General features: G+C 32.8%; 1 protein-coding gene across 1 annotated transcript in view; it reads left to right on the forward strand.

Annotated features, from left to right (window-relative positions):
- Positions 1–27,085, forward strand: part of EFCAB7 (EF-hand calcium binding domain 7) — a 43,838-nt gene extending 16,753 nt beyond the window's left edge. The window contains exons 7-15 of the mRNA XM_063106415.1: positions 1,639–1,780; positions 5,094–5,203; positions 7,734–7,891; positions 9,112–9,245; positions 13,686–13,834; positions 20,440–20,649; positions 23,084–23,191; positions 24,166–24,341; positions 26,844–27,085. Of these exons, the coding sequence (XP_062962485.1) occupies positions 1,639–1,780; positions 5,094–5,203; positions 7,734–7,891; positions 9,112–9,245; positions 13,686–13,834; positions 20,440–20,649; positions 23,084–23,191; positions 24,166–24,240 (1,086 nt within the window). The 3' untranslated portion in view covers positions 24,241–24,341; positions 26,844–27,085. The remainder of the gene's footprint in view (positions 1–1,638; positions 1,781–5,093; positions 5,204–7,733; positions 7,892–9,111; positions 9,246–13,685; positions 13,835–20,439; positions 20,650–23,083; positions 23,192–24,165; positions 24,342–26,843) is intronic.
- The last annotated feature ends 251 nt before the right edge of the window (positions 27,086–27,336 follow it).

The raw sequence follows: 27,336 nt of genomic DNA on the forward strand, positions 1-27,336 counted from the left end.
TATTAGAATGTAAAAAATAGGTTTCTACATCAGGCCAGTATTAGAAAGGACTGCATAAAAATCAAAGTAAGATGGTAGAATTATAGGGATTATTTTCTAATTTTAAATTTCTTATTTTAAATATATTAAAATAATATAAAATATGGAAACCATCATGTTAAGTGAAATAAGTCAGGCACGAAAAGACAAATACCAGATGGTATCACTCATATGTGGAATCTTAAAAAAAAATGTGGTTCTCAAAGAAGTAGAGAGTAGAATAATGGTTACCAGTGACAGGGAAAGTGGGGAGGAGGAAAAACGGTGGATTAATGGGTACAAAACTAAGCTATCTACCCTAAGTGAATCATTGCGCAGTATATGCATATACTGAAACAACACATTGTACTCCACAAATACGTACAAATAGGTATTAAAAGAAAACAATTATGATGTATAAAAGAAAAAGGATGTGTAAATATATGTTATATAGTTAGCCTTTAAAATAAGAAGTCGATCTCAATGTAAATAATCTTTGGTCTTGCGTTTTCTGTGCCATACTAAATTTTTCTGTAATAGATTAAATATATTTGTGATGCTATTGTTATAGAGCTAATGTACACCTTTTTAGTAGTTACCAATGTTTTTAAAGCCTTGAACTTATCTAAATATCCTTACAGATAATTTTTCAAAATCTTCCTTTATAAAGTCATTTCAAAGCCTCATTAATACTCTGTTTATAGAAGTCATTAGGAGAACACACATATGTCTTATGTTACAAATGATAAAGTGAAAAGCGTTCTTGCACACCTCTATGGTAATGGCTCAATTTCTCATAGCTTCAGCAAAGAATTTTTTACTTTCTGCCTAAGGTGCATTTTCAAGTTTATTTAATTATACTTATGAGATACCACATAGACATATTAATTCAGACTAGGAAAAAAGATTTGGCTAGACTGATAGTAGAGCCAGTACAGAAAGATCTTTCTCAAAACTGTTATTTTATATTTATCAGAATTCTCTGTAGCTTTGAAATTTGTATTCAGCATTCTTCTAGTTACCTAGACTTGAAACAATTATTTTGGTTGCTGTATACTTTATCTTTGAACACAGAGTCTTATCATGTTTTTCTTTCAATATATTTGTTTTAGCAGTCTTTCTTCATTCTTACTATGCTCCTAGCACTAATCTCAGCTGGATTATTATAGCAGTGTATTTATTTATTACCTTGCTTCGATACTTCTCCCACTCTCATGAACCTTGTTTTTCTTATTTCTTCTCTCCATTATGTCTTTTCCTAACTTTTTATTTCCTAAATGCTGTTGATCCCTCATGGTATAGTTCACTGATATCAATATCCCTCCCACCCAGTCAGGCAATAAGTATTTGTTGAGCACCTACAATGTGCTAGGCACTATTTTAGGAACCAGGATTATAGTATTGTTTTGCATGTATAATTCTTTTTTTGTCTCAACCATATACTGTCACCAATTATAATTGAATTGTGTCATGCCTATTTTTTACTTCCTATGTTGCACATTCCTAGAGAGTACTGACTGTATATGACATTTGTTTTATATCCTCCTTGGGTTTTTCCTCATTATTATGCATGCTGGAAACATTTAATATTGTTTGAAAAAACTTTTTTCTTCATTTTAGGACTGGCAATGCGTACAGTCAAAAGGTTGCTTCTTTGTAGAAGAGGATGGTGAAATCATTAGTCATCAGTACAAGATGCAAATAGCTCAGAGGTCCATGGTTTATCTAACAATTAAGCCATTAAACTTAAGTCAAGTTGAAGGCAAGTTTAAATTTTCTGTATATTTTAAAAATATCAATATGTACCTCTGAAAATACTTATGTAAGGATTCAGTAGTCCTAGTTAGTGAAGAAAATAATATGCTTAAGTAGGAAACATATGGTTACATTTCAAGAAAGAAAGTGTTTATACATGGTATTATGCAAAGTGAGTAAATTGCTTTGTGTATATGTTTAAAGCATGGCTTACTGAAAAAAAAAATGTTACCTGGTTTACTCATGATATAGAATTAACTTTTTATTTGCTAATTAATCTTAGCTTTTTTATTTATCAATTTTTAAAAATTAATGTCTAAGAGAAGTTCTGTAGGAGCATAATTTGGGACAATATAAAACTGTAAGTGTTTTTTAATACCTTCAAAGTCCTATGTCTATGACTTAGCCAATCTTTATTAATAATCTTTGCATTCATGGTAATATTCTTTTCTATATAAAAATTAATTATTTCCTAGTGACTAGAATGGTTATTATATAATTTTTAATCAGTGAAAGATGTCTATAAGGGTGCTTTCCCTAGATGTGCTTTTAATGTTGATTGTTCAAAATTAATCTTTATGATGTGTGCATAAAAACATTCTCTTACTAGAGGATTCCCCAAACATACCTCTATTCTTTTTCCCTCCTAAAGTAGAGATTTTGAAAGTTTTCACTGTACATCTTGTAGGGTACTTAAAATATTTGGTGATTGATACTTTTAAATGACAATTACGATGGTAATTTTTCAGAGAAGAGAATCAAGATAGCCCTGAAAATTCAGTGTAGTTGTAAATTCTCTATATTTTTATGAATAAGATTCCTTTATTCATTTATTTATCAAGTATTTATTGAGGGCCTTATATACCAAACATCAATTTAGGTGTTTAGGATACATTAGAGGATAAAAAAGACAAAAATCTCTGCTTTCATAAACTAACATTTTAGTGGGGCAAAAATAAATAATAAATGTAATAAAAACAGTAAATGACATATTAGAAAGTATAATTGCTATGAGAAAAACATGAAGGGGGGATTTTGAATGTCGAGTGAATATGGGTTGTCATTGAAATGGAGAGGTTAGTTTATGCCTCATTAAGACAGTGACATATGAACTGAGACTTTGAATGAGGTGTATCAATTATTAACTGCCGCATAACAAACTACCCCAAAATTCAGTGGCTTAAAACAATTAAACACTTGTTTACTCATGAGTCTGTAGGCCTGCTATTCAGTTCTGTTAGCCTGAGCCAGGCTTGGCTTTTTTTTGTAGGGCTCACTCAACATTTGTGGTCAGCTATAGGTTAGCTGCTGGCTGGCTTTGCTGAACTTGGCTGTGTTCTTTCCTGTATATGGGGTCTCAACTGAGACAACTTGACTGTGCTTCATATAATCTCTCATCCTCTGGTAAGCTAGCCTGGACTTGTTCTCAAGAGGTAACAGGAATCTGAGGGAAAAAAGCAGAAACACAATAGGTCTGGGCTCAGAACTGGCACAATGTTACTTCTGTTACATTCTGTTGTTCACAGCAAGTCACAGGGCAAATCCAGATGCATAGGGTAGGGAAATAGACTTGATCTCTTGATAGACAAACTGCAAAGTCACATTGTGAAAGGCTGTGGATACAGAGGGGGACAGCCATTTTTGTTGTCTTCCACAGGAGGCAAGGGAGTAAGATTTGTGGGTGTAGGGCTGGTAGAAAGGATGGGTGAAGAGTGGAGAAGGTGGCAGAGCATTCCAGACAGAGAAAATACTCTGTGCAGAGGCTCTGAGGTGAGAGTGTGCTGGTGTTAAAAGAATGGAGTCTAGAGTGTCTAGGATGGAGTGAATAAATAGAGAGTGATAGATGATGAAAACAAGGACAAGGGGAGGAACAAAAACAAAATCACGTAGAGATTTTGTTTGCCGGGATGATGTGGTCTTTTACTAAGCTAACTGAGGTTTTTTTCCTTCATTTCATATGAGGTATTTTTCCCATGGCTGTGGTTAAGATTTTCTTTCTCTCTTTTTTTTTTTTTTTTTTTGGTGGCTGACCAGTAAAGCATTTTCTCTTTATCTTTGATTTTTAGCAGTTTGAATATGAATCTAGGTGTTTTTTGGTTTTGTTGTTGATGCTGTTGTTATTTTAATTTTTTTTATATTTATTCTACTTAGGGTTCTGTGAGCTTCTGGGATTTGTGGCTTGTGGTCTTTCATTCTTTCCAGAAAATTCTCTGCCTTTATTTCCTCAAACATTTCTTCTGTCTTCTTTCTTCTTCTTGCACTCGTATGGTGCCTGACGTATCTTCCTCCTGTGCTCTACCACACGTAAGCCAGTTCTCGCATCCCATCTCTCCCTGGAAAGATCTTTCCTTGGATTTTAGGCTATTTCATTGCCTTATTACCTCAGCTCTGATGGGTTCAAGAACAGTTATGATTTTTTAGTTCATCCACTTTTCCTTATTGTTAGGGTCAGAGCGACATGCTTGCAACGCTACTTCATTAGAGGATTTTGAGTAGAAGTCAGGATATAACCTGACATATTTAACAAGAAAAGTCAGGTCACTATTGAAAATAGACTGAAGGATACTGAGCAGAAAACAAGGAGTCTAGCTGGGATGTTATTGCAGAACTCTAGGAGAGGACTGGTGATGCTGTGAACCAGGGTATAGGCAGGAGAGGGGACAGTAGAGATTCTGGATATGTTTTGAAGGTAGAACCATAGGATTTCCTAAGGATTGGTTTTGATATGTGAGAGAAGAGAAAAGTTAAAGCTGACCTGAACAACTGGAAGAAGTAACTTACCATTAACTGAGATAAAGAAGAGTGTAGATGGACAGTTTTTAAAAGGGGTTTGAAGAGGTCAGGAGTTCAGTTTTGGAATAGAAATCCGAGTGGCAATGTCAAATAGTCATTTGGTTATGTTGGTCTAACATTCAGAGAAAAGATAGAGATTTTGGAGTTGTCAACACACAGATCCTGTCTGACATCTCTTGCTTCTGTGCTGTACAGGTAAGCTAGTGCTTATATCTTATGTCTCCCTGAAAGGGTCAGTTTTTCATTGGATTTCAGGCTACTTGGATGTCTTATAACCTCAGTGCTTGATGAGTTCAAGAAAAGTTATGATTTTTAGAAAGTGAGCATGTAGAGGATTTTTTTTACAAGGTTACCATATATAGTTATGTGCCTTATTGCAAATGCTATGATGTTTAAATATACAAATGGGATGTGTATTTCTAAAAAGAAAAATCTGTGTGGGGAATAAACCACTAACATCTTTTTTAGATAGGAAAGAGTAAGTAGTGATTACTTATTTTATGGTGTTTGGGTTTTTTTGTTTATAGGAAAACCATCCCGTTGGTTATCAGTTGACACTGCCTTGTATATTCTTAAGGAAAGTGAGAGTCAAGCAAATCTACAGTTCGTGTGTTTTACTGAACTACGAAATAGAGAAGTATACATATTTATTTTGTGATGTTTAATTTTAAAATATAGTATGAACTCAAATTTGGAGAAAATAATAGTTTTTCTATATATATTTTATTTTTTAAACTTTTATATTCTCCCTTCCAATTAAGCTATATACGGAACTTAAACACCATAGATATTATATATGTTTTGTTAATTATGAAAGACTTTTTCCTGTTTGCTGAGATTTGTTAAGAATTGAGGATTGATTGGCAGTCTTGGCTTTGTAACTTATAAATTGTGTGAAATTGTGCTTTACTTTTCTCTTCTTTAAATGCCCTGATGCCTTACATGTAAACATTTTTTTTGTTATACTCAATGAAAAAGGTTGATGACAGTCGATTTTTTTTATCCTTAAATACAAGCAATTCAAGACTTTGGAAAAGTTGCTGTAGATGTTTGTCTTCCTTATATTGCTAGTGCAAAACAGAAAAACTTCAAGATTACTATCCTCAGGCTTGACTCATAGCGTTCAAAAATAGATTGATATGAAGAAATGCTTTTAAATGTTTTTATATGTTGCCCATGGTGTTGTTCTGATCTTTCCTAATTATATATTTACTCAGAGGCCAAATATATGAGGCAGATACATAAATGTGGCTACTTATTTTATGAGGACTACAAAATACATTGCTACACAACAGCAGGAATAATTCTATTCAAGGGCTAACTGCAATGTCATATTTAATCTTTATATAGGCCCAATGACAGACAAACATTTCCCTGATGGAATGTTATATAAAAGTCTTTATTGTAGGCTTCCTAACAGACAAGAATAGTTATAGGCAAGAAACAAATAAAATGGCAGAAGTTAATGTTTTGACTAAATTCTTCTTCAGAACTGACTGCAAAGTTAAGTTCCTGATAAAGCATTGTCTAAAACAATAGCTTTTCCTATTTTGTTTTGGGTAAAATTACTTTCTTATGAGATTGCTTGTATAAAAAAGTTAGTACATAGCAAGGCTGTAATAAAGTTCAAATAAGTTTCTATTTATTTCTTTACTATATAGGCTTCTGTTTATCTGTAATATGTCGTATTTACAAAGGATATTTTATTTGTGTTTTTAGTTTCACAATTATTTTCTTTAGAAAGTGTTTTGTGCCCGTGAAAATCTTACCATTTGCCATCCACAGTAGCAATTCAAGGTCATATGTAGAGATAAAGGAATTTCATGATATAGCACATATTGGAAAGCAGCAAGATTTGTTTTTTCACTCCTGATTATCAGTCTACATTTGGCCAGTCTAAAAGATTATACAGGGAGAGGTCTGTCTGCCCCTGCAATGGGGGCCAAGTACAAAAATAAAATAAAATAAATTAAAAGATTATGGTTTCCAAAGTATGGATTTGGTAAATGTGTAGTGTTCAAAATGACCCTCAGTGATATTGGATTGCTTCTTATATCAAAATAGGACATTGTGACCTTAGGATGATTATGGTTCTTTTGATTCATCAGGGCAGAAATAGGGCTGAACCCAGAATTCAGATGAGCAGACTTATTTTGTATAATAGCCTCCAGGATGACCTAAAAATATACATGGATTTTGAAAGAAATTTTTAGAAACAATATCTGACAGGATTCCCTTGGGCTAGTCTGTGCTGAAGGGCAAATACCTGTTTGCTTAGCTATTATACACAATTAGAAAATGCTTAGATTTAATATATTTGACAGACACTCTTAGTTTTTTTTTTCATTTTTCTTATTTTCCTTTTTTTTGATGGTTGGCTGGTATGGGGATCCTCTAGTTTTTATAGGAAACTTTTGGGCTCCAAAAAATTCCTAGGAGGAACATAGAGAAATACCATTTCCTTTCTTTTGTAGAACAGGAGAATAAAATGTTTTCCTATGTAGATGTCCTGGCACTCATTATAAATATCCAACATTTTATAGGAAACAGAATTTCATATAAGGCAGGTTTACTTAGGATTATGCATCTTGTTTTACAGTCCATATTACATAAATAATAGTAAAATTCCAATGCTTTTGTCCACATAATTGGACTCATATAAATATGGTTAATTTATACAAACAGTGAACTCTTTTAAAATATACTTAATTTTTATTTTGTGTCATTGAAATGATTTACAAATTACATATTTATATTTGAATCAAATTAGAAAACCATAACCTGGAATATTATTACTTTTTTACAGGAGCTCAGTGTTTGCATAAAAAAATCATCCTAAGATTTATCTCTTTGCTTCCTGTTGAAGATATTTGCATAACAAACATTTCTGAAGATTATTGGGGAAGATGTAGAAGATATAACTTTTTACTTGTTATACTTTCAAGCATTTGTTTTTAAATATATAAAAAGATCTACATCTAATGGTCTTGTAGTGGGGTTACAATTAACAAAAAGAATTTGAAGCCTAGCAAAGATTGATAGAACTATAATAGAATTGGTGAATACTGATTTTAAAAAATAATTTCTAACGCTTTCCTTTCATAAGAAAGAGTAAAAATGATTAAGATTCATGTTTATTTTGTTTTGTTTAATTCTTTTGAGAAAAGGTGTTTGGATGGACTGGTGAACTAGGGCCTGGAATTTACTGGTTAATTCCTTCCACAACTGGCTGTAGGCTGAGGAAAGAAATAAAACCAACAACAGAAGAAGCCCAACTTGTGTATAGAGATGATACAGGGGAATTATTTCTTACAGAGGAATTTAGGTAAGTTTTGTTTATTAAGGTCGGAACTATAATGTCTAGAATGGATATATATCAATAGCCTGTCTTCCCCCCTTTCCTTTGGCTAGCCCACCCTATCCTCTGATTCTAATTCATAACTCAACTATTGTGACAACATGGATGAAACTGTAGGACATTATACTAAGTGAAATGAGCCAGTCACAGAAAGACAAATACTGCATGATCTAACTTATATGGAATTTTAAAAAGTCAAGTTTATAGAAACAGAGAATAGAATGGTGATTACCAGATGCCAGGGAGTGAGTGCGGGAGGCTGGGAGGGAGGATCGGAGAAATGTTGGTTAAGGTATACAAAATTAGACAGCTGACAGGAGGAATAAGTTCAGGTGATCTCTTGTCCAACATGGTGATTATAATAAATAATAATGCATTATATACTTGAAAATTCCTAAAAGTACATTGTAAATATTCTACCACAAAAAAATGAGGGCTGGCTGCTTAGCTCACTTGGTTAGAGCATAGCCTTCTAAACCCAAGGTCACGGGTTTGGTTCCCCCTACTGGCCAGCTGCCAAAAAAAACCCCCAGATGATAAGTGTGTGAGATAATGGATATGTTAGCTAGATGTAGTCATTCTACAATGTATACATGTATCAAAAAAATCACGTTGTATACCATAAATATATACAAAAAAAAAGCCACCTCAACCCATTTACTAGGCATCTGATAGTAAACTGATTCCATCTACGGGTCTGTGATTGTCATTCATTTCTGGGTTCCACACATTTACCAAGTCAATTTTAATCACACATCTACCTATTTCTCCCCCACTAGACACTGCTTGTAGAAATACATGTAGATCCTGCTAGTTGTACTATTGATTTAGATAACTGACAAATATGAAATCCAAAACGTATATAGTTTTCCTATGCCCTAGATATATGCAATAAGATTTGGCTGCAGGAAGAGAGCAAGAAAGTAGATTGCAGAAAGAGTAAAAGAAGAAGGGAACTATTGCTATTCATTGAGTTCCTACTATATGTTGAGATACTATGGTTGTTTTAGAAGCTTGTCTATCTCATGTAATACTAGACTGAGCTAAAACTGTATTTAGATAATGTTGTAGTTCACAAAAATTGTTTAATCCCATTATATTATTTCCTTTTTGAAAGATATCCTTATAGAAACCTTTGTCTAGTTGCCTTAGAGATAAGAAATAATTAGCTATTTTTATAATTTTAGGTCAACTTTATCAGATATATTTGAAGTAATTGATTTAGATGGAAATGGTCTTCTTAGCCTTGAAGAATATAATTTTTTTGAATTAAGAACAAGTGGTGAGAAATGTGATGAAGATGCTTGGGCTGTCTGCAGAGGTAAGCACTTTTCTTTTTAATGTATGTGTAAAAAAGTATATAGCACCTTTTCATCTCTAAGAAGTAAGAAGTCAAACTTCTCCTCCATGGAATACAATCTAGCATTTAGGACAGTGTAAAAATAGTAGCAGTGTTTATAGATCATAAAAACATAAACATTTATTTTCCTTAAACTGATAATTGGTGTAATACTTAAATTGAAAGAAACTGTGAGTTACTTAATCATAATTTCAGTTTTCAGCCTACGCTCTTTGGGACTTAGAAGATAAAAAACTTTGTCCTAGCTCTTGATACCACTGGGCCTGAAGTGGTCAAGAGTCACAAACTGTGCCCAGGAGAGGGCAGCAAAAAGCTAGTAAGCTAGAGTTATACTAAAAAATTAAGAGGTTTCCAGGAAGTTGTTTATACATGTTAGGAATTCTTTAATGTTTTTGTATTTAAGTTGAATTAAGAAAGTCCATCCATGGAGGTATTGAAGCAAATAAGGCTGAGATAGACAAAGAAAGTCACTGGAATCAGGCAAAGTCACTTAGGAAAAGTCTGGGAAGAAGATAGGGCCTGCATATGTAAGCCGAGGACTGTAAGGGGATAGGGGAAAGACAAAAAACCATAACCAACTATAGATCACAGAACAAAAGTATGAGGAGGCCTGAATTCAGTCAGAAGAGAGATTAACTCACATATACTGCCACTTGGATAGTTATATGTGGTTCTTAAAATGGCAAAGTCAGTGAGCCAGGTGAGAGTCTGACAGATCTGTTTACTTAAACAGGAAGTAGGGTAGAAATATAATATTATTAATATGAAGGGTTTTTTAAAAGTATATGTCTTTTTAACTGAAAGTATAAATAATAAAATCAACAACAAGAAATGTCTATTTATTTATTTATTTATTTTTTTAAAAAGATGACCGGTAAGGGGATCTTAACCCTTGACTTGGTGTTGTCAGCACCACGCTCACCCAATGAGCAACCGGCCATCCCTATGTGGGATCCGAACCCGTGGCCTTGGTGTTATCAGCACCACACTCTCCCGAGTGAGCCACAGGCCGGCCCCTATTGATTTATAATATTAAACTTTGATTAATAAGATTGATAATATACATAATAGAGTATTATCTATAGGATGATGTAATTATCTTGAACTTTAATGATACAGTCTTTTAATTCTGTATTTGTTGGCACTAGAGCACATTGCATAAGAGTGAATAGTAATGATTTTTTTATGGTAAAGTGGTTGGTCAATAAAATTCTAGTTTAATAATTTAATTAAATCAGCAGAGTTGATAGTTAACATTTTTTGAGAGCTTACCATGTACCAGGTGCGGATCTAAGCACTTACACACATCAACTCTATGAGGTAGTAGTATTATTATTCTCATCTTACAAATAAGGAAGTAGAATCAAAGAGGTTAAATAAGTTAACCAAGGTTATATAGCAAGAAAGTTTCACAACTAGGTTTCAAATGCAGGCAGTTAGTCTCCAGAACCTTAAACTACATGCTATCAAAAAGTCTTCAAGAATGATTGACTTACAGAATTACTTGGGGGGAATGTCTCCATCACCCACATTAATAATACTGCAAAGAAATGGGAGGCTTTTAGGTTCTGAAATGTTTATTGTCATATGTAATTTAATTTTACTTATCCTTCCCCTCTATAAGAAAATGTGTTATTTATTTGTAAGATCATTGTAATAAATTTTTCTTAGACCCAAAGGTATCTTTATTTTTGTTTTGTTTATTAACAGACTTTGACTTTTAGAACAGTTTTAGTTTTACAGAAAAAATGAGTAAAAAATACAAAGATTTCCCATATACCTTTTTCACCCACAGGTTTCCCCTACTATTAACATCTTTCATTAGCATGGTATATTTGGTACAGTTGAGGAACCAATATTGATACATTATTATTAACTAAAGTCTATGGTTTATATTAGATTTACTCTTGTGTTGTACATCCTATGAGTTTTGACAAATATAAAATGTCATATATCCACCATTACAGTATTGTATAGAATAGTTTCACTGCCCTAAAAATCCCCTGTGCTCCATCTATTTTTCTACCTATTCATCCTCCCACAGCTATGGCAACCACTAATCTTTTTATTGGCTGTGTATAGTTTTGCCTCTTCCAGAGTGTTGTCTAGCTGGAATCACACAGTTTGTAGCCTTTTCAGATTGGCTTCTTTCACTTAATATGCATTTAAGGTTGTTCCATGTCTTCTTGTGGCTTCATAGCTCATTTCTCTTTATTGCTGAGTAACGTTCCATTGTATGGACATGTCATTGTTGGTTTACACATTTACCTATTGAAGGACATTTTGGTGGCTTCCAGTTTTTGGCAATTATGAATACTGCTGCTGTGAGCACTTGTGTCAGGTTTTTGTGCAGATACAAGTTTTCAACTCCTTTCAAGTCATTTCAGTTCAATGATTGCTGAATTGTATGGTGAGACTGTCTTTTCAAAGTGGCCATACCATTTTGCATTCCTACCATCAATGAATGAGAATTCCTGTTATATCATATTCTCATCAGCATTTTGTATTGTCAGTTCTTCAGATTTTAGCCATTCTAGTAGGTGTGTTGTTTTAATTTGCAATTCCCTAATGACATAGGATGTTGAGCATCATTTCATAAGCTTATTTGCCATGTCTTTTTTGGTGCAGTGTCTGTTCGTATCACTTGTCCATTTTTTTAATTGGGATGTTTGTTTCTTATTGTTGAGTTTTAAGAGTTCTTTGTATATTATGAATACAAGTTCTTTATCAGATGTGTATTTTGCAATTATTTTCTCCCAGTCTGTGGCTTGTCTTTTCCTTCTCTTGTCTTTCATAGAGCAGAAGGTTTTAATTTTAATGAAGTCTCACTTGTCAATTTTTTCTTTCGTGTATCATGGTTTGCATGCTTTTGGTATATCTAAAGCCTTATCACTAAACCCAAGGTTGCCTAGAATTTCTCCTATATTATCTTCTAGAAGTTTTATAATTTTGTGTTTTGGATTTGGGTCTGTGACCCATTTTGAGTTAATTTTTGTGAAAGGTATAAGGTCTGTGTTTAGATTTACTTTTTTTGCATGTGGATATCCAATTGTTTCAGCACCATTTGTTGAAAAGATTATCCTTTCTCTATTGAATTGCCTTTGCTCCTTTGTCAAATATCAGTTAATATATTTCTGTAAGTATATTTCTGGGCTCCCTATTCTGTTCCATTGATCTATTTGTCACTTCTTTCACCAATACCATACTGTGTTGATTACTGTAGCTTTACAGTAAGTGTTGAAGTCAGATGTTAATAAACTGTTTAAAAATTAATGAGGATTGAGAATTTTAAGTTTTAAAAGTAGATTAGTTATTGATAGTCTCTAGTACAGTATTTAGATTCATTTTTTAAGTAATAATTTCTTTGTATTATATATCAAATGTTAAATTTTTCATCTTGCTTTATTACATAGTAGCTCCAACTTCCATTTTAGTGGCTACCATTTCTCTCCATTATCTAACTTAATCTGCATTTATTTTTTTCCTTGCAAAAGTTATGTCACATTCAACTCTATTTTAAACTATTAATCAGTCAACCAGTTTTAGACAGTTATGTCTCTGCTGCTTTTCTCACAATAATGCATACAAAAGAAATGCTATCTCACGTAAGAATACCTGTTTCCCTTGGGTATAATACAGATGGGAGTTGGCAAATAAAATTTTTTTTTGTTGTAGGACAGTTAACAAAATATAATCCATAGTAAATGGCTGCTTATTATCTATGTTATAGACAAATTTAGGAATTATTCATGTCTAGATACTTCTAGGTGAATTTATTTTTGCTCACAAATAATGTTAAAATGGGCATACTTCAACTTGCCTGAGAAAATATAGTTGATTCATGGCTCCAAAGTGTTCCCTATTATCTAACAGTCTTCTAAGGACTAGTGGACAATTCAGTTAAAATTAGAGGAACTAGGCATATAGTAATCTCCTTAAATCTGGTGCTATCGGCATCTCTTTTCTTGAAACTCCAGAAGTTCTGGGGCTATTATATCAAATTCATCCAGTTTCTGCTGGGTTTAAGTGTCAAATACATATGAAGCAGTTTAATTTTTTGAAATATGTATCAGTGTACACTCTAAATGAACAGGTAGGTTGGAATTTACCCAGAAATATTACAATTTCCTCTAAGTTTGGAATATAGTTGGACTATTTATAACTTCAGAATTTATTGAAAAACTAAATTATGTATGGTGACTATACTTTGTATTGTGTGAAATTAGAAGGCTAGCTCTCAAGCATATTTTGAGCCATTCTTATTCCACTTTTAGACTACTCACAGATTTGTAAGGCCTCCTCTAAAATAAACATTTGTGAATAATAATTTATAATAGACATTTTATTAAATGTGTGAATTTTAAAATTATGTAAGAAAGGAACTTTTGGTTGTTTTAACAGAGAATTTTGACACAAAGAAGAATGAACTGACAAGACAAGGATTTATGGATTTGAATCTAATGGAAGCCAATGATCGAGAAGGAGATCCTTGTGACCTTTGGGTAACTCTACATTCAATGGGCTACAATAAAGCTCTGGAGTTGACAGAGGTAAAGCATTCTTAAAGTTTTGCCAATGGATTTAGTATATAATATTTTACCTCATGAATATTTTTGTGACACATGACTTTTGAATTGAGCACTCAGATCCTTGAACTTTAGTATATGAATGAACTCTGGGTAAAACAGCATGTTTCAGTTAGTTAATGCAAGTTCCTAGTCTTACCTGAAACTTAGTTACTGCCAACATTTAATTAATTCAGAGACAAAAGAGTTTGAGCTTATGATATGCAGGGGGGAAAAAAGGTAATTAGAAAAAGTTATACTCTGTAATTGGAGAAAGCTATTTGAATTCCTAAAGTCTCATTTTATAGGGAAACTCTTTGTCCTACCAGAATAAAGGCTCTCTTAGAATAAGGAAAATGTCTGTATGAGAACTTGGGATTCTGATCTTTTTTTAAAGGGTATTTCTTGGGTTAATATTTGTAAAGCACTTGGGTCAGTAGCTGGCTCATATGTGGATATCAGCTATCATCATCATTATTATTGACCTATAGGTATAGAAATTGAATAATACTTGCATTAAAACAAAGGGGTAATAAAAATCGCTTTTCCTTTTGACTTTCATCAGCTAAAGCTGTAGGAAAAAAAAACATCAAAAATTCACTCAACCACTGTTGTTGATTCTCTTTGAAGAGGTTTTATTTGTGGAGATCTGATTTCAGTTTGTGCATTGACCATAATTTCATCCTGTTTTTGTCTTTGAAACATGTTAAATCATCTGTTAGGACAGTGACTGTGCAGAAGCATTTTAAGACTCCGGACAGGCTGGTCCGAAGTTAGTGAGTTATCTCAAGTGATTGTTCACAGTCCGTTACAAGTCGAATTCCTTGTTCTACTCTTTATTGCCTTCTCACTACTGCACTTGACTATAAAAAAAAACCCCAAAAAAACCCACCTCTGGACAACATTAAACAAAAACTCTGAGACAAACAAGTATGACTAGAAGTACTATAAGAAGTGACTGGAGGGCAATCCAGGTACAGCCTGAAGTATTAGCATTCATTGGTGCAGACTCCTCCGTGGTCGATCAAAAGAAAATCCAAGGCTTTTGAACTAGGTAATTGATTAAACTGCTTGAGTTAAAGAAATGAAACTAGTTTGTTGTGCCCCCAGGGCTTAGTCTATGTTAATTACTATATCAGTCAACATGAGGGAATAATTTTTTTGATGCCCACTTGGAGTGGCACAACTCCTGTGGATAGGAGTACTATCTTCAGGAGTCTTTTTCCATAAAGGATATATTCTTCCGGAGTGCATGTAAGAAACTATAACTTATTTAGGTTGTTAAGGAGTCGTACCTTTAGTGGCCTAATTAATAATTGTGCAGAATAAGTAACCTTGGTTATGGGTTGCCATTTAATAGTCTGATTTACACATAAGAGCTGCACAAGATATGTAATAATTCTTAGTGAAACTGTAGGTATATTGTCTCTGGGTGTTGTGACAATAAGTTGCATTTTGTATTTCTCATAGTTCAAGCACATTTTCCTTAAACTCTCAACTTAGGCAAGTCATTATTACTAATAAGGAGAACATAATAGGCCAAGTCAGAAGTATATAACATTAAATCAGTAAAGAGGAAAGCTACAGATAAACAAGAGTATGCAAAGAAGCATGTAACCTATAGTAGAATCTTGTTTCAATGGTCTTGGGAAGAAGCTCTCTAACTTCATATGGTCATGTTGCTTGTTCAAAACTTCTTGGGTTAGAGTTAATTCTGTGGACTGTCTGCTTCTGGAGATTCTTTGGAGAACCTCACTCACTGGAAGATCTCTAAAGCATGAACCTTTCCAATTCTGTTAAGGCTCTTTTCATTTTTCCAGAGGTTTGGGAATGATAAAGACAAAAATGTTTCTAAATAAGGAGCAAAACCTTATATAACCCAAATTCATGAATCATTGTTCCTGTTAAGTGTATACCTTATCACAGGATCAATAATTTGGAATGTCCTAAGCAGTCATGATGGTTGTGGCTTTTCAACAGGGAAAATAAATGTACTATTGTTAGTAGTAAATAGTCATAAACCATGGAAGGAGAGGCAACTGTATAAAATCTATTTGGAAATGCTCAAAAGGTCTTTTAGAGCATAGTCTCAGTTTATGTACCACTTTTACAATTTTTCCAGGTTAATTTAGTTACAGATAAAGCATATACTGACCACATCCTTTATTATCCTAGAAAAGTTTTTCCACAGTGTTTAATATTATAGCCAATATGTCCCTATTAGAATGAGTTGTTCCGTGGAGGATTTTATCTCATGTCAGGTGGCCAGTCTGGTTTTGCCAGATCTTATCCTCATGTTTCTTACCACCTGATGGTTCCCAGTATATCTTTTCAGAATTTGGCAGGCAAAGTTTTGTGAATCTATGATAGAATTCTTGAACTTCTCCATGGACTTTAGACAGAGTAGTCTGTTTAGCATAACAATCTGTTAAAGTATTTATATATGTATTAATCTGTTTTCTGTTGCTTATAACAGAATACTTGAAACTGGGTAATTTATAAAGAAACAGAATTTATTTCTTACAATTTTGGAGGTTGGGGAGACTGAGGTCAATCTGATAAAGGCCTTCTTCTTGGTGGGGACTCTACTGAGTCAGTCCCATGGCAATGCAGCATATCAAATAGTGAGGGCTGAGCAAGAGCACATCCTCATGCTTTCTTTCTCTCCTTATAAAGCCCCTGGTTTACTCCCTGATAACCCATTAAACCATTAACCCATTAACCCATGAATGGATTAATCCATTCATGAGGGCATAGTCCTAATAATACAATCACTTCTTAAAAGCACCACCTTTCAAATATATTGGAGATTAAGTTCTAGCATGAGCTTTGGAGGGGACAGACATTCAAATTAAAACTGTAGCACTATAGTATATCTGAAGTGTTTCTATAGTGCTTTTGAGTCTTTCTGTAGTTCCTATAATATAGTATATTAGCTTCTATATATCAGCTTCTTTTTTTAGTTTGAGTCACTTCCTTTATGATAGCAGTTATTTTAAGTGTCAAATAATTAATTTATTTATTGTTCATTTGTAAAGGGTACTGAGAAAGTGGAAAAAAAACCAAAACTTATTTCTATAGCATTTTTTAAAAGTCAATTATTCTAAAAGCATACTAGCTATTTGTTTATCTTTACTCTTTTATTTTAGTAATTTGATATCCCTTAGAGAGAGTCACAGTTTAGCCATTTAAACAATTTGGCTTTTAGTAAACATATAGATTTAAAAACATGGATTAGGCTACTTATTCGATATTAAGCCTGGTATTGACCTTTTTATTTTTTAATATAAGTCCTATCAACAAACAATATTAAGGCAGGATTTGGTATTACAGCATCCAAAAACTATATTCTGGGCATGAACATTTCTTGATTTATAGAATCAAAATGAACATATTCTCCTCATTAAGGGTAATAGAATTGTATTAAGAGTATTACACTGGCAGATGGTAGTATAAGAAGGAAAAAGTAACAATTTATAATTAATCAATTGATATAAAAATTCGGAGTGGTTGCCATTAGCAATAGAGATTTATAAATGCAGTAATATTTGATTTAAAGGATTCATATGAAATCTGAAGATGTTTTGACTGACTGATTTAGTCAGTGTTTGTAGTTGCTCTGAGGCAAGGAGTCTATTTAGCTATTAAACTAAGGTATAGGCTATGATAGGCAATGGTTCCTCAATGTGTACTATGTCAGAGTCAATATACCTAGCACATGGCCTAACATTTTCATGTTTATAAAAAAAAAAAGCAAGTTATGATAATCTAGGAAGAATTAATCTGTAATCTTATGAGCTCTGTTCTAATTGGTTTGAATACGTCTGTGGAGTCTTTTGTCCACAGAGATTTGGGAACCATACCTATTTCTTTGGTACTTTCTCAAATCATATGTGAGGATACTTCAAAAAGATCATAGAAAGATTTATATTATCTTTTAATTCTATTTTTCCATAAACTTTTTGAAGTAACGTCATGTAATGTAAGTAATTTAATGCCTACGTGAGCTATAATTTGATCATGGACAGGAACTGTAGTAAATTTTATCAGGAAGTAGATCCTACTTGGCAGATTGGTAGGTATTGTATCACAAAGAATAATAAAATTATCAGTTGCAGGTTAGGATTTGGGAAAAGATTTAGGATTGTTGGAAATATCTTTTTTTGAGTGGTCTTAAGTAAACCAAGAAAAGTAAAATTTTATTTCAGGGTTTCTACAACTTATTACATACTCTCAATTTGTCTTTTGTTATTTTTTCCCTCCACAATCAGGCACAACCAGTCTTTTTACTTTATTTTTTCTTATTAAATTCCCTAATCCAGGTTTTAGAATTATAGATTATGCAAGGGTATTTCGAAAAGTTCATGGAAGGAGTAGTATTATCTTTAAATTCTATTTTTCCATGAACTTTTTGAAGTACACTTCTACATTTCCTATATCAACCTGTAAAGGCAGATCCTCTGTCAAAGAGTAATACAGCTTCTTTATTGTTCTTGCTACAAGGGTATTGCTCCTATATCACCATAACTTAATGGTTGCTCTTTTAGTGAATACTGATAAGTAAAACTTGCATGTTTAGTTTTCCCTTTTTTCTTCCCTTGTTTCTTTTCTTAGGTAGCATCTCATAATCTAGGTTTTATTATTACAGTCTTCCGCATTTTCCTTATTACCTAGTTTAACAATTAACAATTTACAGTTAATAGTTTTCTTGCTTCCTATATTAATTTAGTAGGATAAAGAAAATAAGTAGATAAAAGATCAAGCCCATTAACAGAAAATATAATAAAGCTATAGGACACCTTTTTTCAATGTGATAAGACTTTACTTTTAAAAGTTTAGAGAACATGTTTTTAATAAGGATCTTTTAAAATGTTTTACTTTTTTTTTTTTTTTTTTTAACCGGTAAGGGGATCTTAACCCTTGACTTGGTGTTGTCAGCCACGCTCAGCCAGTGAGCGAACCGGCCATCCGTATATGGGATCCGAACCCGTGGCCTTGGTGTTATCAGCACCACACTCTCCCAAGTGAGCCACGGGCCGGCCCAAAAAATGTTTTACTTTTAATGAATATTGATAAATATTGATTTTCTTTGGCTGAATAAAACTGATAACCAGGACTTTAAAAATGACAAAATATTACCAGAATCTATTCAGTACCGAAAAAACTAATTAAACCTGTAGATATACCACAACCATTATTATTTGTTTCAGATTTTACATGTATTTTTACACATATCACCTTAATAGATAGTTCCAACAACGCTTGGCAGAATATATACTATCTATTTCTACTTTCTCAATGAGGAAACTAAGCCTCATAGAAGTTAAGTGACTTCCCTCAGGTTATGTAGTTGATAAATGGCAAAATCCAGTTATAAACCCAGGTCTTCTGCTTTCTAGTCCAATGATTTTTCATTTTTCTATCTCTTATTGCCAAAGGTTAGAGTCATTAAAATATTTTAAGACAAACATTTTTGTTGATGTTCTACTAAATTTACTTTAGACTTTTATCTTTTTTCTCCCCAAAATGATGACCATCAATGTGTGTGAATTTATTCATTTATTCAACAAATACTTATTGAATACCTACTCTAAGTCTGTAAGAAAGAGGCACTGAGGGCACAGTGATGAATAAAATATTCAAAATTACTGCTCTCATGGAATGTACGTTCCATGAAGAAGAGTGATTAATTAAATAGAAAATAAATAAAATCATTTCAAAAGTGTTCTGCAAGAAATAAGCCAGAGGCTGAAGCAGAAAAGGACAGTGAGGGAGTGACGGAGACTGGGAGATCAGAGCAGATCTCCTCAGAGGTGGCACTTAAGCTTTAATCTGAAGGAGGAGGACAAGGAACCCATGTGTGAAGATATGACGAGAATCTTCCAAGTGGCGAGAACACTACATACAAACGTATGACATAGCAAAGAGCTTGATTTGCTCTAGGATCTGAAAGATCAGTGTAGCAGGTAGAAAAGCAGGAGACTGGGCTGTATAGGGAGACAAAGTATACTGTGTGTAGCACATTATAGGCTGTGGTAAAGAGTAAAGGTAGACACTGGAAAAATTCAGTTCCAAATGCAGAAAATATTTTTAGATCTCAGATTTTAAAGATGTTTTTAGACTAAATTTGAATTGTGAATTTATTTTTCTATGTTTAATTCTTTTTAGTGCTTTATGTCCATGCATTGTTTCAATTGTAAACACAATTTCTTTAGGGCCTTTTGATGAATTCTTTCTGTAGCCTTAAAGTTAGAAAAGGAAATTAAATAACAGGATGTTAGTTAGAATTAAAGCAAATGGAGGGTTGGTATGTATTATGGCTTAAAGGAAGTATAACTAACTTGCTAGAGATAGTAGTTTTTTTTGAACATCATTAGTTAATATGCTACCAAAAAGTCAGAATTACATTTTTTTATTACTAAATTCATAGTTCTAACTTCTTCCTCCAAAAGTATATCAGAAGGGCAAGCCTAGAAGGTTGTAGTGCATCTTCTTAAATTATATGATAAACATATTAATAATAAATTTAGTGATTTAGTTAAAATTCTGTTAAAAGGCTAAAGCAAGATTTGCTTTTTCTTCCTTTTCAGGCATGTCCATTTATCATCGATATCTATGCAGAAAAATGCAAGCCAAGAATTAAAGCTGTCCATATGGAGGCATGTAGTGGGCAACTTGAGAAGGCCATTTGTAAATCTGTCCTTAACAGGGGTGATGCCAAAGTAATGGATGGCTATGAAAATATAATTGTACATACTTATAATTGTGACACCTGGATAACGTCAGTTATTGAAAACAAGGTATGAATTATAAAGTGGTTCTCCTTATTTTGCTATGAAGTTTACTAAAATGTTACATCTTCTCTCTTACTCTATTCTTATGTAGTAATTAAATATCATTATATTAATAATGTTTATAATGGACCATTATTCTTTTTTCTTGTCAGATTTCTAACTCAAGCTGGGCATGATAATTTTTATGATTTCTAAAGGCTTGAGATCATTGTTTTTCTCTTAAAATATTATGAAAATTAAATATTTGGAGATCAATGAAGATAGAGCATAATCTGGGTGCAAAGATTTTATTTAGTTTGTTCCTAAAGTCTTCACACAATACATAGCTATTTTAAATAATAGACATTGTGTTTTAAATAAATATTATAAACAAAGAAAAAAATTTAGCTGAACTTTTTACACTAACTTTGCAATCAGAGATCCTATAGATTATCATTATTTTGTCTAACTACTTTTTTCAAGCCAATTATTTCTAGCTTTGGCCATCTTCCCTGCCACTATTAATATTACTGGTCAAATGAATACATATTAAATTCTTAAAGCCAGAGATACCCAGTTCTCTAGAAATCATAATTTTTTATAAAACCTTATACAAGATAGCTAGGTACTTAGTACTGTTGGCTTATTTTTTTTAGTCCCAGGGTGAGATTTATATTATTTCTATACCTGCCATAAATTTCTTAAAATACCTAAGGTTTGGCTCAGTTTTGAGTCAATTTGAGTATATATTATGTAACTAACTGTTGTAGTCACAATAGGGCCACCAGAAAGTGTAAAACATAGTTCTGCTTTCAATGAGATTGTAGGCTAGTTGGAAAGACAAAATACTCTTGAAAGAGATCAGAGAATAATCAAATGTAAAATAATGTAGTACTGTTTGTGTGTGTAATAGGAGTTTTATTCTATTTGTTTCTCTTAATTGTTAATTTGGACCATAGAAGTTGGGGAGGGATTTCTGATGAGGGGGACAGGGATTGTGGTGTGGGATTTGAGTACTGAAGGATGATTAGGATTTGGATATACAGAGAGACAGAGGCAACACTGTAAGAAGAAACATGGAAAGTGTCAATGTGAAGTGTAGAGGAAAGAGTGAGAATATCTGCTTTGTAGAAGCAGACAGCTTTATTTGAAGTATTAAGAAGGTAAACAATATAAATAAAATAGATCCAGATTATATATGATATCTTGAAAATGAGAGAGAGGAGCTTGGACTTCGTGAAATAAGATAGAGTTCCCAACAAGTAGACTGCAATCTTCAAATGGATCATAAAGTCTTGGAGAGTGATTCTTAAGATCCAGCATGTTTTCCTTTTTGCCCTCTATGTTTTATTAGGATTAAAAGGGTGAAGGGGAGTCTCTACTTACCCCAACACCTCTGCTCTGCTTTTACCTATCATTTCTCAACCTTCCACCTCCTTCTTTTCCCTCAAGGAAAATTAAACTTTCTTCACCAAAATGTAGCAATAATACTAACATTTTAGAGCCTACAGTGTGCCAGGCATTTATATATATTAATGCATTTACTTATCACAACAATGCTATCAAGTAAGTACTATCTGCATTTTACACATAGGAAACTGAAGCACAAGTTAAATAACTTGCAAAAGTTCAAACAGCTAAGTAGTAGAAGAGTTGATAAATAAATTCAGGTAGTCTAACATACTGCCCCTTTAGTGATTAGGGAGTGATTGCAGGCTCTTTAGCAGGGGAATCATTTCTCCCATTTATCAACTTCATTCCACTTCCCTTGCTTCCTGTCTGTCCTAGAGGCCATTATCTGTCATTTCAATTGTCACTTCTTTCAAGAAGCCCTCCTTGAAACCCCAGCTGGAGCTAATGTTCACCTTCTGTGTTGCTATAGATTCCTATGAATATCTCTATTATATGACTTAGCAAAATGTTTTATAGTTGTCATTTATTTATATCTCCCCTAGACTGTGAACTGTCTCATTGTGGTCATTTTATCTAAACCCTAGAACAGTACCTGACCTACAGTTGATACCAAGTAAATATACATTGAGTGAATGAGTGAGTAACACAATTAAAGGGATCTTTTAGGGATATTAGTTTGAAGATAGTATCGGAATGAATGGAGGATGGAAAAACTAGAGATACAATAAAAGAAATAGAGACTATTGCTATAGTCAGCCAAGGATGACATAATGTGGCCCTTATATCCATAATGTCCTGGGAAATGAAGATTAAAGGGTAAATAAAGTCACATTTAAAAGAAAAAGTTTATATAATTGGTGATAGAATGGAAAGAGAATGAATGAGAAAAAATAGCAGATACAAAGTTGAGAGAAGGAGCCAGTTCATATGAATGTGTAGTGGACTGTGTGATGTTAAAACAGAACTTCAGGGCTTATTATGAGGTTTATATTTGTCTGTATTTATTAAAGAAAGGACTAGCAACTTATGACATCTTTTTTTTTAATAGTCAAATAATAAAGTGATTATTCACATCAACAATGAGTTAAGTAAAAACTGCGTAAACAACAGAGGACTCAACATATTTGCAGTAGAAGTGGCACCAAAATCTACAATGGTAATGCATTATTTTCTAATTAAAGCCTTTTTAAAAAATGTCTTTAAAAAGAAATTGTTGTTTGTAATGCTATGAGTAAACATGTAGAAATTAAATAATTTTTTAAAGATAATTTATTATACATATACGTGGGGACAACATTAATTTTCAATAATTGTGTACAATGTGCGATGGTTAGATTAGGATAATTAGTTTACTTGTCATTACAATACACAGTCAAACTTTGTGTCTGTTAACCAATTCCTCATTAGCCCCCCTCAAGATAGTATCACTAGTTTTAGGTACTTCACCTAAGGTTAACATAAAGATAAAGATAAAATGATGTATGTGAAAGCACTTTTGAACATACTATTGAAATACTAAATAGTATTTATAATAAAGGAATTTTGATAACCCCAAATATTTTAATCTACATTATTAAGATTTCCTAAGGTAATCCAAAAGAGAAAATGCCTGTAAGTTTTAGATAAGCAACCAAGTCAAGAGCCAGGAGAGCTATAGTTCTGGTGGTAAGAGAACTCTGGATTTCGGATTTAGCTAGGAACTCAAAGGCAGGGACAGATCAGTATGTTCTCAGGGTCTAGTGAAAGAGAAAAAGAGAAAGCTTTCTGTTCTTACCCTTTTTTTCTCCTTTCTGTCCATGAAATCCTGAAACATTCTAGAAGAAGATAAAGAGAGATTATCTTTTCTATTTCTCCAGTTAATATTTTTAGATAATTCTCTAGGCTTAGCAAGGAAAAGATATTACTCTGCTCTCCACCACCCTTCTTTACCCACATTCACACACATGAACTAAAAACTACTGTTTTAAGGTGGGATTTGGATTGGATTATCCTGCTAGACTTCGGATCATAGATTGCCAGTCCCTGCTAAGGACAAATACTATAGAATTTTATTTGCACAGGGATATTTTTTACAAAAGGTCTAAAATAATACATAGAAGGAAAGTAAAAGCTTTTTATTTTTATGTGCAGGTTTGTCAACATGTAATGCCTCTGAATGAACGACAAGAATGGATATATTATTGTGTGTATTCCCTCATATCTTAAATAATTCAACTTGGAAGTATCAAACTGAGAAGAATTATTTCACATTTGGTCTGTTATTTATTGATCAACTAAATGCTAATCAATTTAACTGATGTACCAAGGTAATAATATATTTATATGCATTTATATTTTATGTCCATATTATATATTTTGTTATTAAAATACAAATAATGTTTTTTATAATGTAGCCTTATTAATTTAGAGGGAAATCTATGCACATTTCATTTATGAGTAGTGAGTCAAAATAAAATAACAGTAAGCTTTTAAAAAGTAATATTCAATGAATTCTACAAAATCCTATATACTTTTGGTTTATCTTACTCATTAAAAAAACTAAAAGAAAACAGAAATACATACAAAAATGGCTATTTAATTTTCCAATTAGAAAAAAGTTAAAAATTTAGAGAAATTTATTTTTATTTTAAGAAGCCAATATTTTGTTCTAATGGTAAATTTTTTATTAATTTACTTGTGGATTGCTTTTAATTAAATGCATTTTGGAATATTAGGAATTAAATCTATATAGCATTTAGGAAAGCAGTATATGGCATGAAAACTTATATTAAGCAATTAAGAACAGTACAATACTATCAGTAACAGAATAGTTGGCCAGTAAATGTCAGCTCTGAAATATGAATACCATTATGGCAGTATGTTATATTTGTACCCAGTACATGTTAGCACATAGTTTAAATGTCATTTGGAATTTTGGCCTTTGATTTAGATATCTGTAAAATGGGTTGTCATAATCTAGCAGTTTGAATTCTTCAGATAATGGGCCTTAAAAAGTAACGTAATGTGAAAACATTTTATTAATTGCCAAATGCTTTATAAATCCAATAAATGTGACCATATATTCTATTTCACAAGGTATTGACTTATAGGAAATTAATTATCTGGTTATGATACTAAAAACATATAGTAAAGTTATCTATGCCCCAAGCTGTAAAGGGGATTTTATTTTATTTTATTTTATTATTATTATTTTTTTTAAAAAGATGACCGGTAAGGGGATCTTAACCCTTGACTTGGTGTTGTCAGCACCACGCTCACCCAGTGAGCAATCGGCCATCCCTATATGGGATCCAAACCCGTGGCCTTGGTGTTATCAGCACCACACTCTCCCGAGTGAGCCATGGGCCGGCCCTAAAGGGGATTTTAAAATAGGATGATAGGTGACATAAAATGGTATCACTGGAATGTGGAGACTTGAGAAAAAATACTAATGAGCCCTTTACTTTCCACCACTGTCGCCACTTAGACATACCAAGTCTTTTTTTTTCTTCCTATTACTCACTTATTAGGGGAAAAAACAAAAAACAAAACTCTCTTAACAGTCCCATTTTCAATTAGTAGAAAAAAACAAAGATATTTTGTTTCAAGCTAAATTTTCTTCCAAGTGAATGAAAACTTAAGGGAATGAGCTATATAATGAATATAAACTAGGTTACATTTTTGGACCTTTAAGTTAGCTACTTTTTATAGATTACATAAGTACTATGCTAATGGAATATCCATAAAAAGTTCAAGTCCTGCACTAGGTCTTGACTCATAGGTTGATAGTAATCCTTTAACCATCCAAATATATTTGATTAACATATAATGTTTTCTTTAAATTTGAGAGGTGCTTCCCTTTTTCAGAGTGGTTTTGCAGATTGACCATATTATTTTCAAAGGTAACTTTGCATGTGCTTTAATTTTAAAAGCGCAATGATCTGGCTTACTAAAAAGACTTCTAGGCGGTTAGGGGAGGCCAGGGAAAGGTGGAGAGACGGTACAAAGTTCCAAAATTACAGTTAGATAGGAAGAATAAGTTCTGGTGCTCTAGGGTGACAATAACTAATAATATTGTATTGTATATTTCAAAATAGCCAGAAAAGGATAAAAAAAAAAAAGACATCTAGATGCCCCAGATCTCACCTGTGCTCTGGATTCCATCCGTGCCTGTATTCTCAATGTCCCCATTAAAACTCCCATAAATGAGTTTTATCTACAAACATTCCCTCTACATTGGCTTTTCCCCATTACTATTTATACATATTCTAGTATAGAGCTTTATTCTTTATAAAGCTATAGAGCTTTATTCTTTATAAAGCTATAGAGCTTTATTCTTTATAAAGCTATAGAGCTTTATTCTTTATAAAGCTATAGAGCTTTATTCTTTATAAAGCTATAGAGCTTTATTCTTAAATCTCTCATTCCCCATCTGTCTCTATCATCTCATTTCTGGCCTCTTCTTCACAGGTGAAAGGACTTGAAAGAATTGTCCACTTTTACTCCACCCACTTTCTTGACTCCCATTCATCTTTCCAGTTAATTCAAATAGAGGTTGTTCCCTCCCAGGACAAGGAACTTCCTCATCATTAAATCCAGTAGATATTTTGAAGTCTTCTCTCCAGTGTTAGACACTGTTGATCTTTCTGGGACACCTGTTTTCAGATTTTCTCTCCACCTGACCATTCCCTTTCAGGCTTCTTTCCGCCCATACTTCTGTAGTTTCTCCCAATTTCTGTATTCTCTCCCACCTCAAGCCCTTTGTATGTAGTGCTTCCATCTTGCCTGTATAATAATTCCTCCCTCTTTCTTCACTCTTCTTCCTTCAGGTTTTGGGGAATATGTCACTTTTTCCAAGAATCCTTTCCTGATTACTTCCCTGACCAAGATGACTTTGATGGCCCTAACACTTAATGCTCAGTGCTGTTGTAGCACTCATCATACTATATGAAGATTGCTGTTCATTTGTCTGTACCCTTGACTAGGTTGAAAGCAGCAACAGTTATAACCTCAGCATATGCCATAGAAATCATAATAGATATGTAATAAATATTGGTAGGATGGTTGAATAAAATGCTTAGAAAATAAACATAAATTTATATGTAGAATGAATTTTTCCTAATTCTAAAAGAGATTTATAAATTAAAACTAGAAGCATAAAAATAAAAATCCTCATTATTTTCAATTTCATTTGCCTAGATTGTTTTTCATTTCATTAATGAACAGATTAAAAAAAAAAAAGAAACAAAAATTTAATTTTTTCACTGATTACCTAACATGCAGTTTTAAATTGGAGTAAAATAGACTACATGATCACTATAA

This window comes from Cynocephalus volans, chromosome 8, assembly GCF_027409185.1.
Source record: "Cynocephalus volans isolate mCynVol1 chromosome 8, mCynVol1.pri, whole genome shotgun sequence".
NCBI lineage: Eukaryota > Metazoa > Chordata > Mammalia > Dermoptera > Cynocephalidae > Cynocephalus > Cynocephalus volans.